The sequence below is a fragment of the Drosophila persimilis genome, unplaced genomic scaffold (genome assembly GCF_003286085.1).
Source record: "Drosophila persimilis strain 14011-0111.01,24,50 unplaced genomic scaffold, DperRS2 tig00000676-arrow-arrow-pilon, whole genome shotgun sequence".
NCBI lineage: Eukaryota > Metazoa > Arthropoda > Insecta > Diptera > Drosophilidae > Drosophila > Drosophila persimilis.
The window spans coordinates 917,318-931,634 of NW_020825332.1; the positions used below are offsets into that span (position 1 = coordinate 917,318).

The 14,317-nt window shown below is 49.2% G+C and overlaps 3 protein-coding genes across 6 annotated transcripts in view; 2 read left to right on the forward strand and 1 right to left on the reverse strand.

The window, feature by feature from the left end:
* LOC6599880 (retinin) overlaps window positions 1-14,317 on the forward strand; it is a 93,327-nt gene that overhangs the window by 78,061 nt on the left and 949 nt on the right. The gene's annotated exons all lie outside the window — the stretch shown is intronic.
* Window positions 1,641-13,993, reverse strand: LOC6599882 (cuticle protein 64). 3 transcript variants are annotated; one of them, XM_026991655.1, is made up of 3 exons: window positions 13,865-13,993; window positions 11,636-11,788; window positions 1,641-2,215 (listed from the first exon to the last, which is right to left on the reverse strand). In XM_026991655.1, the coding sequence occupies exons 1-3, from the start codon at window positions 13,952-13,954 to the stop codon at window positions 2,027-2,029; spliced, it is 432 nt and encodes a 143-aa protein (XP_026847456.1). In that variant the 5' UTR covers window positions 13,955-13,993; the 3' UTR covers window positions 1,641-2,026. The 3 variants fall into 3 exon arrangements, with proteins under 3 accessions (XP_026847456.1, XP_002024939.1, XP_002024936.1); XM_002024903.2 differs by lacking the exons at window positions 11,636-11,788; window positions 13,865-13,993 and adding an exon at window positions 2,502-2,560 and having other exon boundaries at window positions 1,641-2,431; XM_002024900.2 differs by lacking the exons at window positions 1,641-2,215; window positions 13,865-13,993 and adding an exon at window positions 11,968-12,005 and having other exon boundaries at window positions 11,426-11,890.
* Window positions 10,148-10,745, forward strand: LOC6599884. The gene is made up of 2 exons (XM_002024902.2): window positions 10,148-10,178; window positions 10,276-10,745. Exons 1-2 carry the CDS (start codon window positions 10,167-10,169, stop codon window positions 10,627-10,629), a joined length of 366 nt encoding a protein of 121 aa, XP_002024938.1. The 5' UTR covers window positions 10,148-10,166; the 3' UTR covers window positions 10,630-10,745.

Sequence of the window (14,317 nt, forward strand, 5' to 3'; positions counted from 1 at the left end):
CCTGTGCCTCTGCCTATGCCTCCGCCTCGGCCTCTCTGGGGCATGGAGACATTGCATTGTCTGGCTGTCGTCTGTTCGGATCTGCGAAGGCTGTTCTGTTGTTGCCAAATTATCGCTTGACTGGCTAATGGTAACGCCGTTGGCTGATGGCTGGCGGCTGGCTGGCCGTTGACTTAATAAACTCGTAATTATGACATGGTCTGTGATCATGGGATCATATGATCGCAAGATCGTAACAGCAGAGGGGAGGGGCTGATCAGCTGGACACAATTGTGTTGCACATTCCCCAAGGTCGTGGAGACGGAGACAAGCCCAACAATGGCTTATTGTTGTTATTTACTTGTGTTTCTGTTTGCATAAAATAATTTATTTTAAAGACTCCTCCCTCTTCTATTACGAGCAGATCGTTTTCATTGAATTCCCATAAACATGATTTTTCCATTTGCGCATAAATTATGCTGTTGAGGCCAGAATCTCTTGCGTCTTACGTCTTACGAGTCGAGTCCGAGTCTCTTGGCTGGCAAAAGCCAGCAATAAAGCGGTAATTAAGTGGCTTATTTCACTCCTGACTAACTCTCGAGGTGCTCCAATTTTTCACTTATGAAACGAGGCAAAAAGACCATTTAGCGAATCGCCAGCGTCTCTCCGTTGGAGTCTCCATTCCATTAATAAATAAATATTTCGACGCACTTTCCTCTCCTTTTACCAATCCCAGTCCCCCTTCAGGTGCGGGGGGGGCGACTGGTCAACCTGTTGGCAGGCGCACGCGCTTGTCGCTTGTCGCTTGTCGCTTGAGTCTTTCGTTTGTCCGTCCGGTCGGGTCCGTCTATCTGCAATGATAATTGCCAGGGAGGGGAAGGGGAGTGTGGAGTGTGGAGTGTTGCCAAGGCATTGCAATGCTATGAAATATTTTGTTTTTTCCTGCGAAAATTTCAAAACATTTGTCGGGAGCCGTCGCGTCGTTGCTTAAGCGAAATTAATTTGAAGTGCAATTGAATGTGGGATGGAATGGACAGGGGGAAGGGCGAGGAGTCGGTTCTTACTCAAGGGATCAGAGCCCCACACAGTATACATGTGACCCAAAATTATTCCCAGTGTATTTTGGTCTTTTTGCTGTCCAAGAATTCACTGCGAGACTGTTCTTCCGCTGCGATTTCCCCTCTGTCCCGTTGCTGTGCATGTTTGTGCTTGTCCACAGTCTGTGTAGGTTCTAGTGGGAGAGTGCGTAGGGAGAGGGAAATGACTCGCTCAGAGAGAGGATAAAAAGGCACAAGAAGAAGAGAGCGCGCGCTGAGCGTGTGTCTCGGCGGCAATGTCTGTGGGCTAGAAAGAGCAAGAGCGACTTTGGAACTGCGTCTCTGAAGGATGGCTTGGCATTGCTCAGAGAGCAGCTCCGTTATTGTAGTAGAACCAAACATAGAACGTAGAGCAAAAGTGCAATGAGAGCCCGACATGCGAGTGTACAAAAACCTTAGTCAAGACTTTGTTCTTCGTTGACTTTGACTTGGTTCCCTGTGGATGATTTATGTATGTATGTATGGATAACTCAATCGTTCACTTAACTAAAACTATACACGAGACAACCTTCTGGGCAAAGACCTTTTTGGATCCCCTCATCAACAACCAAAAAACTTTTTGTTTTAAGTGTTTTGTTTATCGTTTATTCAAAAAAAAAAAGTGTCGAAGCCTTGAGTGCAGTGAAACTTGCACAGAAAATAGCAAAATCATTGAAACTTGATCTCTCCTTCTCTTTCTCTCGCTCGGTGCCTGCTCCCTTAGGTCTCTAGATGTCTCTGTCTCTGGGCTCGGAGTTTTGTGGGCGGTTCAAAGGGGGCGGTGCTAAGAAATTTGTACACAATTCGGATTCGATTCGGAGCTTGTTGTTCTACGAAATGCAAATCCACACTTTGACGGCAGCAAAATGCGAATGTCCCGCCTTCAGAATCTCTCGATGGATATGGATGGGTGCACGGATGATGAGGGTCGTCAACGCAGAGTCGTCGTGGATGTGAGATGTGTCGACTCCTTAGTGCAGGTATCCGTGTCCGAGGCCAGCGTATCCCAGACTGCCGTAGCTGCCGTATCCGCCATAGCTGCCGTATCCGCCGTGGTAGGTGGAGGTGGTGTGCAGGGCCGGGGAGGCGTGCACCAGAGGGGCGGAGTGGATGAGGGGGGCGGCGTGCACCAGGGGAGCGGCGTGCACCACGGGGTAGGCCTTGGTGGCCACCTTGTAGGTGTTGGCGTACGAAGTGGCCACCGGGTGGTGGGCCACAATGGGGGCGGCGTAGCTCTTGATGATCGGGGCGTGCGAGATCACGGCCGGGGCGTAGGCGGGAGCCAGGGCGGCACCGTATCCCAGTCCATAGCCATGGCTATAGGGCGAGATCAGTCCGGCGTTGGCAACGGCGCACAGGGCGGACACGAGGGCGATCTACAGTGTACAGTGGAGTAGTGTCTATAAGCAATATAATCCTTGGGTCCTCTGGGCGCTGTATCCTTACCAGTTTGAACATTTTGCTGGTTGGTTTTTGGGGTTTCTTCTGTGCGAAAGACTTCTTGACTGAAGAGCTGACTGTGTTATGCTTAGACGTCTCGTGTTGTCGTGTTATTTATACCCGATTCGACCCGACCCGAAACATGAGAAATATTCTGACAAATCATGGCCAGAAGAGCAACAGAGAGGGCAACACCAGTACCCATTCAGAGAGAGACAGAGGCAGCGACAGATCGGAGGCAAAGATCGGGCGAGCGTGAACGCCCCTGTCAGCAGCCGAGAGCCGAGGCTTTGTGCATTCGCCGACACCGCCGCCGACACCGCCCGAGAGATCGCGAAAGAGATCATTCGAGACTCGCCAGAGCCAGAGGTAGAGGCAGACCCAACCACAGTCCCAGCTTTTCATGGAAAAACCTCTTTGGATTTGCCATTTAATTCAATTTGTACTTTTTCGGCTTCCATTGTTGGCTTCCACTTGGAAGGGGAGTGGATGGGTGGTGGGGGGAGGGAAGGGAAGGGTGTGGACTTAAATCCATTCTCATCGAGATTCGTGTGTGGAAATTAGCAATTGTCTTTCGGCGGTTCAGTTCTAAGGGAATTTCCCTCTTGAATGCTTTATTTGTGGTGGAAATTAGTTAATTAAACTTGTACACACGATCAAGGAAGGTGTCCAAGAAGGAACGAACCCTTTATGGGACTCCTCTTTCAAGCTCAAGCGCTTTTAGTACCCAAACAAATAATAATAATAAATAACACCTAAATACTCCCCCCCATGCAACATGCAACATTAAACATGCATCACATGCTATGACATTTGTGATTAGCTGATCTCTAAATCCTTTCTAAAACGCCTTTGATTATCAATCAGCCTGGCCGGCTGGCTGGCTAACTGACAGCTCATTACAGATCCGATCCGTAGGTGTGGAAAATGTGGTTGCTCCAATCGGAGGCAGGCAGGCAGGCAGCCAGGCAGCCAGGCAGCCAGGCAGCAGCCTCTCCACGCACCGCAAAACGCTCCGTGAAAAATTGGCCACTTTAATAACTGACAACAATTTGTGGAACGAATTGGAGTGGAGTGCAATTGTGGTGTGCTGTGCTGTGGTGCAGTTGGTCAGTGGTTCGGTGGTTCGGTGGACAGCTGGTTTGCATGCATTAATTTTTAAACTGATTTCTTATCGCTTTCGGCTGGGGGCAGGCATGGCGTATGCGTAACTTGGTTGTAAAGAAAATCAATTGCCAATGCAAGTAAATCATATTTGCCGGATTTCGGATTTCGGATTTCTGAATTGGGCATTTGCGGATTTGTGATTTGGGATTTGGAATTGCCTGCCAGATTTCCTAATAGCCATTCTTAATTTCCTCTCAGCAGTCGCACGTATCGTATCGTATCAAAAGATCTTCTGTCCAAGAAGTGTACAAAGAATTGCGAAATATTGTCACCTGAGTTCGCGAACCTTGAGCTGAAGTTTTTGAATTGAAGTTTTGAATCGAATTCAGCGTTCGATTCAGAGTTAGATTCAGATTCAGAGTTCTCAGCGGCAAACAAAGCCCGGCTTAAAGTTTATGACTCATAAATCAATAAACCTTTTGGCCTGAAGTGGGGACAATTCATTCTTTCGCTTTGACCCTGGACATCGCTGCTTGATTGGCTTCGAGTGCGAGTTTATGGAAAATATGCATATCAACGAGGCTTAAACTAAATCAAGCACAGCCCCAGCCACGGCCGAAGCAGTCGAAAGCAAACCCTTCACCAGGCCAACACCTATTGGCTATCGCCTATCGGTGTCTGGGGAGACCCGGGGCGTTATGCAAATCGCTGCCAAATTGTCGCATAAATCTAAATCGGACGAGGCTTGATTGACACAAAACAGGATGCCAAATTGCGTGGCTAACGATTGATCCATTGATCCATGGGGCCACTGCCTGCCACCCACTCTGTGCGATTGTGGTTCGGATTCGGATTCGGGTTCGGATTGCAGCCGGTGGTCAGAGCTGGGGCCTCTTGTGGCCTGTAATTGCATTTTAATGGCCTCCCAATTGCATTCTGTGTGTGTGCGCCTGCCTGCCTGCCTTCCATTGGGCAATGCCCCCACAGTCCCCATGCATTCGATGGCGATGCCGATGCCGATTCCGATTTCCCAAGCACAACGCCCAAAAAACTTTGATTGCCAACAAATCATTCAAAAAGTTGAAATTAAAAGCCGTCAATTTTCCAACTCAAGTGAGTTTCGGGTCTACTTTTTTCTCCCCAGTCATGATTTATGCGATATTTCTGTGGAAATCGTCAAAGTAGACAGATTTCTCGGAAGAAAAATGAAATTTCACAAGTCGGAAATTTTCGTGAAATTTTCTTGAAATCAGATCAAAGATTTCACGGCTTAGAAAGAGGAGAAGGAGATTCGGTTTAGTTGCATTCCATTAACACGATGACCGCAAAAAGTTATTGTTTAATTTCGTTTAATTTGATATAGTTGTGCTAGAGTTTTGCATAATTGTGGGTTCGGTGGTTGGTCACCAGCCAATTTGCATTTCCATGTATTCACATACTCGCATACATACATATTACATTGTATGTATGTATGTATGTGCTCTGGTGACTCCCAGCCGTGTGACTCGAGTGTGTCCAATTAAGTATTAAGTATACCACATGGTGGACGGACGCTACGCGGTCAAGGTCGTGCTTACCCCAGTACTGTCGCAATGTCGTGCACATTACAATGTACACTCGTACTACACCAGCGACCGACAACAACACTTTCAATTACATGTTTTATAATGATTAATAATCCGAGAAGCAACAGCAACAGCAACAGCTGCAAACTGTAACAAACAATGGCCAACCGAGAGCCAAGACTGCAGAAATTGGCAAGGGATCGTTGGAGCACCGAATGGCTGATGGGTGGATACTCTTCTAGGGTTATTCATTTGAGAGTGAGTCAACTCTCCGAGTGTTCAAGGGCTTCTCACATTTCTATCTACCTTCCATTAGTCACACTTTACGTACACACATCATAGGAAAGAGACTCTTTGCTTCTTGCAGGGCATTCATCAATGCTTTGAGGAATGCTTTTCCGCCGACTGCTGGGGGCATGGCAAATGTCGAGCAGGCACCGCTGTGAAGAGCTCTGTACACACACACACACACACACACACACCTAAAAGACAGACAGCCAGAAAGACGGCCACATTTTCATTAATGGAATTAAAGTGAGCTACTTTTCCCACTCTTCCCCTCCGCCATTACACCCCCTCCCCGCCTTTGGGGCTACCGCATTTTTAGTCGGAGATCTTTTACCTTCAGACCGAGACTCAGATTCAGATTCGAGGTTGGGCCAGCGATTATCATTTGTAAAATTGGTTTCACTTTTTAGTTCTTTTTCGTTTGTTAGTTTTTCTTTTTGTTTCTGCTTGGGGACATTGCGCAACGTGGGGCTTAGAGCACGTACATGGTTTCTGTTTCTCTGTTGCTCTGCCTGTTGCATGCCAAAAACTATTCCGGACACAGATCCATTTGACAGCTCCGGTGAGTATTCCCCCGATTGTCAATGCAAATTCACCGAAATTCGCATCATAATTAAGTGGTTTAAACGCGGCTGCAACCACAGGCAAAGGCACAGCCACTGGCACTGGCACTGGCACTGGCACAGCTACCATATCGAGAACGGGACACGCCCCTTTTTGTGGCTCGTAAATTAAAGCGGCAAACGCCTTGCCTTGCAGCATTCTGTGTTTTGTTTTTATCACCAAATTGTATGCAAATTGTTCTTCGACTCAATGACGGACGGATCCAAAGAGATTTATGTTACCGAAATAATGGGGTTTTAATTGAATTTACTTTTCATGTGGGTGCCTCCTCCTGTACTTCTGTGCTCCCCCCCTCCTCTCCCGATACCCTCGATTCCCTCGTTCGTTGCTTGTCTAATGCATCTAATTAGACTTTCACTTTTTTGCCTTTTGCTGCCACTCGTATTGTCTGGGATTGTCTGTAGCTCTGCGATTGTTCTAGAGAGCAGAATCGTTGACTTTTGTGGTTACTCACCCTGAACTTGGGCCTGGGCTTTGGCTGATTGGAAATCAAATTACGACGCCCAGATCCAGATACAGACACGATTGTAGAACACTTGTCGAGGGAGTCATAACGCGGTGGATAGAGGTGGCAATGGATTCCGACACGAGTCGCTCGGTTCTAAGAGACGTTTCCCATTCAGAGGTGGTTCTGGTCTAACACTCCCCAAGACTCCAACACGAATCTATCGCCCCATCACGCTTTGATCTCCAAATGCTCCGCTTTATTCGTTCTATGCCACGGGCTGTGTTTCTCACAGCAAAAAGCTGAAATCAGCGTGAGTCTGCTCGGAGCTCGGAGCTCGGAGCTGCTTTGGGAACTGCGGATAACTATAAAAAGTCAATTAGACTTAATGATAGCATAGCCGCAGCTAAACATTAAATTCATGTACGTAAATTACACACAGAAAGAATACAGAGAACAAAGATGAAAAAAACAAAAACAACATGCGCAAGAAAAGTAATAAAAACCAAAACGGATTCGATTTCAGGGCAAGAGACAGCTAGCAAGCAGCTAACAGAAAACAGCCAGAGACCAAACCAAACACAATGTCGACTCCACTTTGGATTCTGTGGATTCTGTACGTAATCGAGGAAGTTGTTTGGGGCCTCTGTCGCTGTTTCTGTCTCTGCTGTCTCTGGTGTCTCCACCTCTACGGGCTGTAATAGCTCCGCTCCGACTGCAGTCGGCAAAAAGTGGTTCGCAGCAGTGCGTCTGGTTTTGTATAATTCAGTCATTAAAATTAATAAGACAATGCAGATTGCAGATCACAGATCACACGCCCCAAAAAACAAAACACTCACAGAGCACCTTGTTGGCGCCGCAAGAACTGGCCAAACGAGGCATTTGGCAAACGTTTAGGCCTGGAGGCGGATGTGGGATGTGGATGTGCCGACTATTACAGATCTAATTACATGGCGTATGAGTGATTTTAAATGGTGTCGTGGCCAGTCACACCGATAAGGCCATGGGGCTGGGATAAGACCCCAGATTAGCCGTACTCATAGCCGCCTTCTCCCGCCTTCCTCCTCTCTCTCTGCATTTGCAGCTAATTAAGTTGCATGTTGCTGTTGACAGGCATTCAGATACAGATACTCGCACTCAGACTCGCACTCGTTCGAATGCAGGCAGACAGACAGCTGGACAGATACACGCAACACCCGAATCGGAGCCAATCCCAGTGGACTGGACAGAGTCGCTTTCTGTTAGCCCAACTATTTGTCCATATTTCGTTAAAGTTCTCAGCAACTTGGGGATTGTCCATAGCCATTGAAGTTGCTGTTTAACTCTGAAAGATGTTTTGTATTCATTTCCTTATAGAACTAAAGTGCCTCAATCCAAGATCTGATTTCTTGAAATCAATTAGGCCCCTGCTTCAGTTGGGTTGGACTGAAGCAAAGCCTAAATTTATTGTATTGTACGAAATTCCGCATTGGTTTGCTTTGGCTTTTGGCCAGACATTCCACTAATCGAATCATTTACAATTCCCACTGCCTTTTTGTGGCTGATTAACTCTAGTAATACCCTGTTTACACTTGGCTTGAGCTATTCAGTCATTGAGTTTGGGCAAAGTTCAAGTTTGTACATGGGATGGGCATAAAGCCCTTGCCCTGGGTGCGTTTGTTCGATTTCCCGAATATTTCAGCCCTGTTCTGCCTACCGTGAGAACTATCACCACTAGAAAAACAGCAACCAAATTATGGCTGCGGGAAAAGGTGCGAATATACAATTAAGATAATATTTTATTGATATTATTCAATCGCGGTGGGCTGGTAAGTGTAGGAACAATATGTTTTAGCCTCGAGGCTTGATCTCGACTGATGTACGAGTATGCTGTTGCTGCCTTAAGTTAGGTCTGGCTGCTGCGATTCTTCTTCTCTGCTGTGCTCTCCTTCTTCCGTTGCAGCTTGTCTGCTGTTTATCTGTTGCTTATCCCGTTTTGCTGTTACTCTGCTGTTTCTAACCCCTGATCCTTCAATGGACCAGCTTGCCCACGCCTTCCTACACACATGTAATCGATAAAGCAAATACTTTAAACAATTTTGTCGGAAACACACCCACGCATCAGCCCTCAAGAACTCAGTAATTCTCACGAATCGACTCATTTATCGATCGTTATCCTATAACGAGTCATCGAGCAGTTCGCCTGTTAACATATCAAAATTCCCTCCACCGTTTGCAAAATGAATAAGATCTGAAAACTATTTAGCAAGTGAACAAATTTGCGAAAATTGCTGCAGCCTCAGCACAGAAAATTGACGAATGTTTTCAGACGTTTATGAACGCCCCCAACGATCATTTATCTAATAATTCAAACTAAATAGCCTATGTTTCCGAGCCAAAGCTTAGAGCTAAACTTTGAAAGCGTGACCAAGAGCTTTCGTTTAAAGATCGATCCCAAAGGTATGCAACGTTTTTTTGAACAGCATTCTAAAGCTTTTCCACGATCTCGATGTGCATGCTACGACCTGACTAGGTCGTTCGTCCGTCGTCCGTCGTCGGTCGTCGGTCGTCGTTCGCCTGTTGCAGCCTCCGATTTCCACTCTTTCTGCTGCAGAACTGGGAATCGTTAGACCCCGTGTTAAGTGCAATTCAAAGATTTATGCCGACTGTTAAACCGTCAAGTGATTTACACCTCGCGGCTGTAAGAATCCGTCTTGGACATGGTTTCGCTTGGCTTGCAGTTGGCTGGGGCCAAAGTAGAGCACAGCCAACACAATAGTAACTGGCGGCAACAGCAACAACAATGGGAGCTACTTGGTTCAGTGATTAAATCGTTTCGGGGCCTGTCTGCCGGTCTGTCTGCCTGTCAGCGGGCTTGGGTTATGAGTATCTTTGGCTTCTGTTTCTACCACTTTTCGTTATGTTTTTCTTCTTAATTAAATTAGGCCCAAGGTCGCCCCCAAATGGGCTGGGAATCTTAGAGCAGGCAGAGGCATTAGGTATATGGTTAATTAACATCAAAGTTGAGAGGCAAACGAGGCATACTCGTGCATATATGGCATATGGTGTCTGATCTGCGTTGGCGGCACCCAGAAATAGCCCCAGAAATAGCCCGGCCGAAAACTACGAGCCAGGAAAAGTCAGTCAGGCGTGGAGGGACTAGAGGCTGGTTATGCAAATGGTTTGCCTCTTTGTGGGGTGTGTGGGGTGTTAGGGGTGTTTAGGGGGGGTGGGGTCCCGATCGGGACCAGTTAACCAGCGCCCAGAGGCTGGCCAGCATCTGTGCGGCAGTCAAGTAGAAGAAATGAACGGGAATCTGGCAGTGGGGGGCTGCAGGGGGGACAGGTGCGAGTGTATTTGTGGGTGGCTTTGTTAGCCTCAAGTCTGACAGCAGCAGCGCATTGCCTTGGTCCAAACTGCTCGCTCAGTTACGCCCAAATGGGTCACTAATGAGGCATCTAGCCATCTGGGGGGCCTGGGAATAATGTGGCCACGGCCAGAAACCCGGCAGACAGCAGAGACACACAACTCTCGCTGATGGCTCGATTGTTTGTGCCAATTCTAACGTAAAGAAGATAATTCCCCCGCCTTTGTGGGGGCTATAAAACCAGAGCGTCTTCTTCGTAGCCAAAACACAGTCGACCCACAGTTCACCCAACGAAGATGTTCAAAATTGTGAGTGTTCCCTCGAAAAGAGCCAAAGCCAACGCCAAAGCCAAGCCAAATATATCCTTCGGAGTCAACTAATCCTTTGGACCGCCTCTTCCCCCAGCTGTTTCTTTTGTGTGCAGTTTACGCCGCCCTGAGCCAGGCTCGTCCCAGCTACCTGCACGGCTACGACGCCCTGGAGTACGCCCCCAGTGTGGTGGGGTATGAGAGCCTGGCCCTGCCGGCGGCCGTCTCCCACCAGAGCTCGACGGTGGTGCACGAGAAGCGTCCCTACTGGCGGCCCATTGTCGATCACCACTCGCCGCTGCTGCGGGCCTCCTACGCCCCAGTGTCCTCCATCTCCTATGCCCCGCTGGGATATGCCGCAGGCAGTGCCGGCTGGTACGAGCCGGGCGCCGGAGTCGGGGCCTGGGGCGGATCCCTCGGTGGGGGCTACGAGAGCATCTACCTGAAGTAGAGGATCCACCCCATGGATAATAGTTGGATAAAATATCGCAGCACCTCAGATTGGATTTTTTTTTTCTTTTTTTTTCAGTGTATAATAATAAAGTTTGAGAATCTATAAAAACCCAATTGCTGCCATTCCATGCTCATCCTGCGGTAGCCACATGAGCCGTTTGTCTTCCTTGACCGCCTCCTGGTTAGGGTACGCCATAAGCTTTACGCCAGTTTGGATCCCCGCACGTTTTTCTTTGGATTGGGCAACGGCGTTGGGTGAGCGAGGCCCCCTCTTCAGCTTTTCCCTTTGCAAGACCTGCTGGCCTGTCGAGCTGAAGTTTCTGTTGCAGTCGGGGGCATCGAAGCTGCCCCGAGCCTTAAGCCTAAAGTCTGTGGCGATGGGGTTGACGCCATCTGCGAACGGCTCCTGGCGGTGCTCGGCCTGGAACCCAAATAACATATTAACTGTAATGCCGCAAGAGGAAATGTTGGCCAACACCTGGAACAACATGACATCCTCATTGGAAGGCACAACAGCCACTCGCATGTCCACATTCCTCAGCAGGTGCTCAATGTATTCCGAAAATATTGAAGTATTATCCCGAGTATTGAACAGTCGTAGGAACATCTGCGGCATCTTTTGCGGCTCTGTTGTCAGCGTGTGGGCCACCTCCTCCAACCACGAAACCAATGACCGGTAACGGGACTTCGCCAAATGGCGGAAAAATGCTGGCCAACTCAAATTTTATATCGATTTGCTTTATTTCTTTCGCGGGACGGACACAAGTCAACAAGGAACTGTTCAAAATCTTTCGTTCTCGGTATCTCACTTTTTACCAGGCGTGGGCGGCGTATGTGAGGGGGGCGTGGTACTGGACAGGAGCAGCGGCATAGGCCACGGGCGAGGAGTAGGCCACGGGGTGGGAGTAGGCCAGAGGAGAGGCGTAAGCTACGGGCGCAGAGTATGTCAGCGGTGCGGAGTAGGCCACAGGAGCAGCAGCCACGGTCTTGACGAGGGGAGCGGCAGCCACAAGGGGAGCGGAGTGGACGGCGGTCGTCCGCACGACTGGGGCAACCACATCCTCCACCACCGGGGTGCTGTGCACCTGGGTGAGGCTCTGGTGGGAGACGGCGGTGGGCACGCTCTTCACGACGGCTCCGATCTTGGCTAGCGACGACTCCTGGACGATGGTCGTGGCTGGGGCGCTGTAGACGAGGGGAGCGGCAGCCAGATGGCCGGGCTTGGCGGCGGCAACGGCCAGCAGAGCAGCGAGAACGAACTGGCGGATCGGAGAGAGATCGGAGGGAATCAGTTAGAGATCGTAATCCTTGTTGGCCATCCATTGGGGATCCTTACCAATTTGAACATTTTGACGGGGGCTTTCTTTGGGCTTCTTTGACGTGTGTCGTGTCGAAGAGATGGACTTGGAGTGTGATTCGCTGAGGGACTGTCAATCTCTTTTATACTCGCACTTGAACTTCACTTTGGCTTGCTTTCGGTGTTTCTCCCACACAGATACCCACCCATACAGGGACAGCTCACGCACACGCATACGCATTGTCCATTGTCCATTGAGGCGGATACAATCGGCGGTCGGTCGAACGTGCCTGAACGGATTCTTGTCTCTTTTTTCTCCGTCTGTTTACTGGGTTGTTGGCCACAAACCAGATTATTATTATTCGGAGCCGATCTCTGCTCTCTGGCACTCTTTTCTTCCCCTTCCAGTAATTCGAGTGCCAGTAATTACTTCACTTATTTTCGGCCTCGCACTTGTTTCGGGCCAAAGCCGAACCCAAACCCACTCTTGTTTTCGTTTCAATTCTGGGGCTGCCGCTTTAGTGGCGCACGTACCCGTTCTGGAAGGGGCTTTAAATCTGAAAGGAGAACGAGCCAAGGGTCCACAGCAGACTTGTTCCAAGAACTTCATCGCGTAAATAACGCGATGGGAGAGAGCGAAAATCAGAATCGCATCAGTCAAGGCCACCTGGCAGCCGACAACTTTCCAGGAAACTTTTGCCGGCTTGAGTTTCCATTATCTAAATGCAGACAAGGTGCAAATAAGTCAAAGATTTTCCTGGAAAATGAATGGGAACTTTGAAGGCGGGCCACTGATAACGCTTCGGGAAATCTCTTTACTGCAAATGGCTCTCATTCACAACAGGGAAAAAATGCATTTTTAGAAATACTTAAAGTACTTTTCACTGTTGTGAGGTTTCTTCTCAGTGTGGGGCTGCACTACAGCGACTTGGTGCCAGAGATCAAGGTCCCAGGTCCTGCCATCTCGGGGCCATGTATATGTATATTGCGGCCAACGGAGCCATCGGTCGAGCACCAGGTCTTTGTGAAGAAATTAGTTGGTTGGTGCCCACTGTGGCAACTGGTTATATAATCCATTAGGAAATTAGATTTCAACTATTTCTATCGTCACTTGTAGTGATACCTGCTGAACGATTCAGCAGTTCATTGACCATCCGGGCCTGTTGTCCTTGAAGCAGCTGGATGCCAATGGTCTTCGAAGAGGTGGAGGCCACCCCCAAAATCTAATTTTCATTCACATACGGACCATAGTACCTTTGAGGCGTGTGCAGGGCACATGTACGATGTTTACCCAGGCTGCAGGTGCAGCAGGAAGTACGTGCCAGGGAGCAATGAACCAGGACATGCCATGACGTCCATCTATTGAACCTCCACCACCCTTGGCACCCTCAGCAGTGCTTAGAATGCACATCACAGGTGCAAAATGGAACCTGTCCTGCATAGATCAAGTCTGATGAATGGCCCATCGAGGAGAGAGGAAACAGGCAGACAATTTTGAAAGCAAAAACATTTATTTTTATTTAAAATTCGTATCACAAAACCGTCCAACAGTCCATGAATCCTGGTCACCTGGAAGCGAATGGTGCGGCGCGGCGCTCTACCACACACCGGTGGCGGTGTAGGTCAGCGGCGAGGAGGCGGCCACTGCAGAATAGTGGCCGGCCACAACGGGAGCGGCGGCCGCATAGCTGGTGTGCACCACTGGGGCGGCAGCGGCGTAAGTCGTCTGGTAAACAGGGGCAGCAGCAGCGTAGCTGGTGTGGACAACGGGGGCAGCATAGGTCTTGACCACGGGGGCGACAACATCCTGGACGACATGGGCAGAGCTGTGGACCACCGACTGGCTCTGGTGGGAGACAGAGGTGGGAACGCTCTTTACCACGGAACCCACATTGGCCAGGTAGGGCTCCTGCACGATGGTTGTGGTAGCCGGGGCGGAATAGACCACGGGGGAGGACTCCAGCAGGTGACCGGGACGGGCTGCAGCTACGGCGAGGAGAGCAGACAATACCACCAACTTGAACATTTTGAAATAGTTTGGTCTGTATTGACTGTTTGGATTGGAGTGATCGGATTGAGCTTCTTGCGAGAACTGTGTGTGGTTGTGGAGCTGCTGCAGTGGTTTTATATAGCTCCCGTTTGGGCAGAGACTTGGCTTTGACCTTCAGGGCCGAGCCACACGCATACGCAGACCACAGTATCGATGTGTGGACCGAAGCCGCGTCACAATTCGAGTCCGAAATCCAACCCATATCAGATTCTGGGCCGCGATCAATAAGCAATTAGCGTCGGTGGACGGCTTAGCCGAGAGCCAATCAAGTACGCAGAGTACAGCGGAGTATAGCAGAGTGGTTCCGAGACCATTAGAGACTCTCGAGGGCCTCTGATG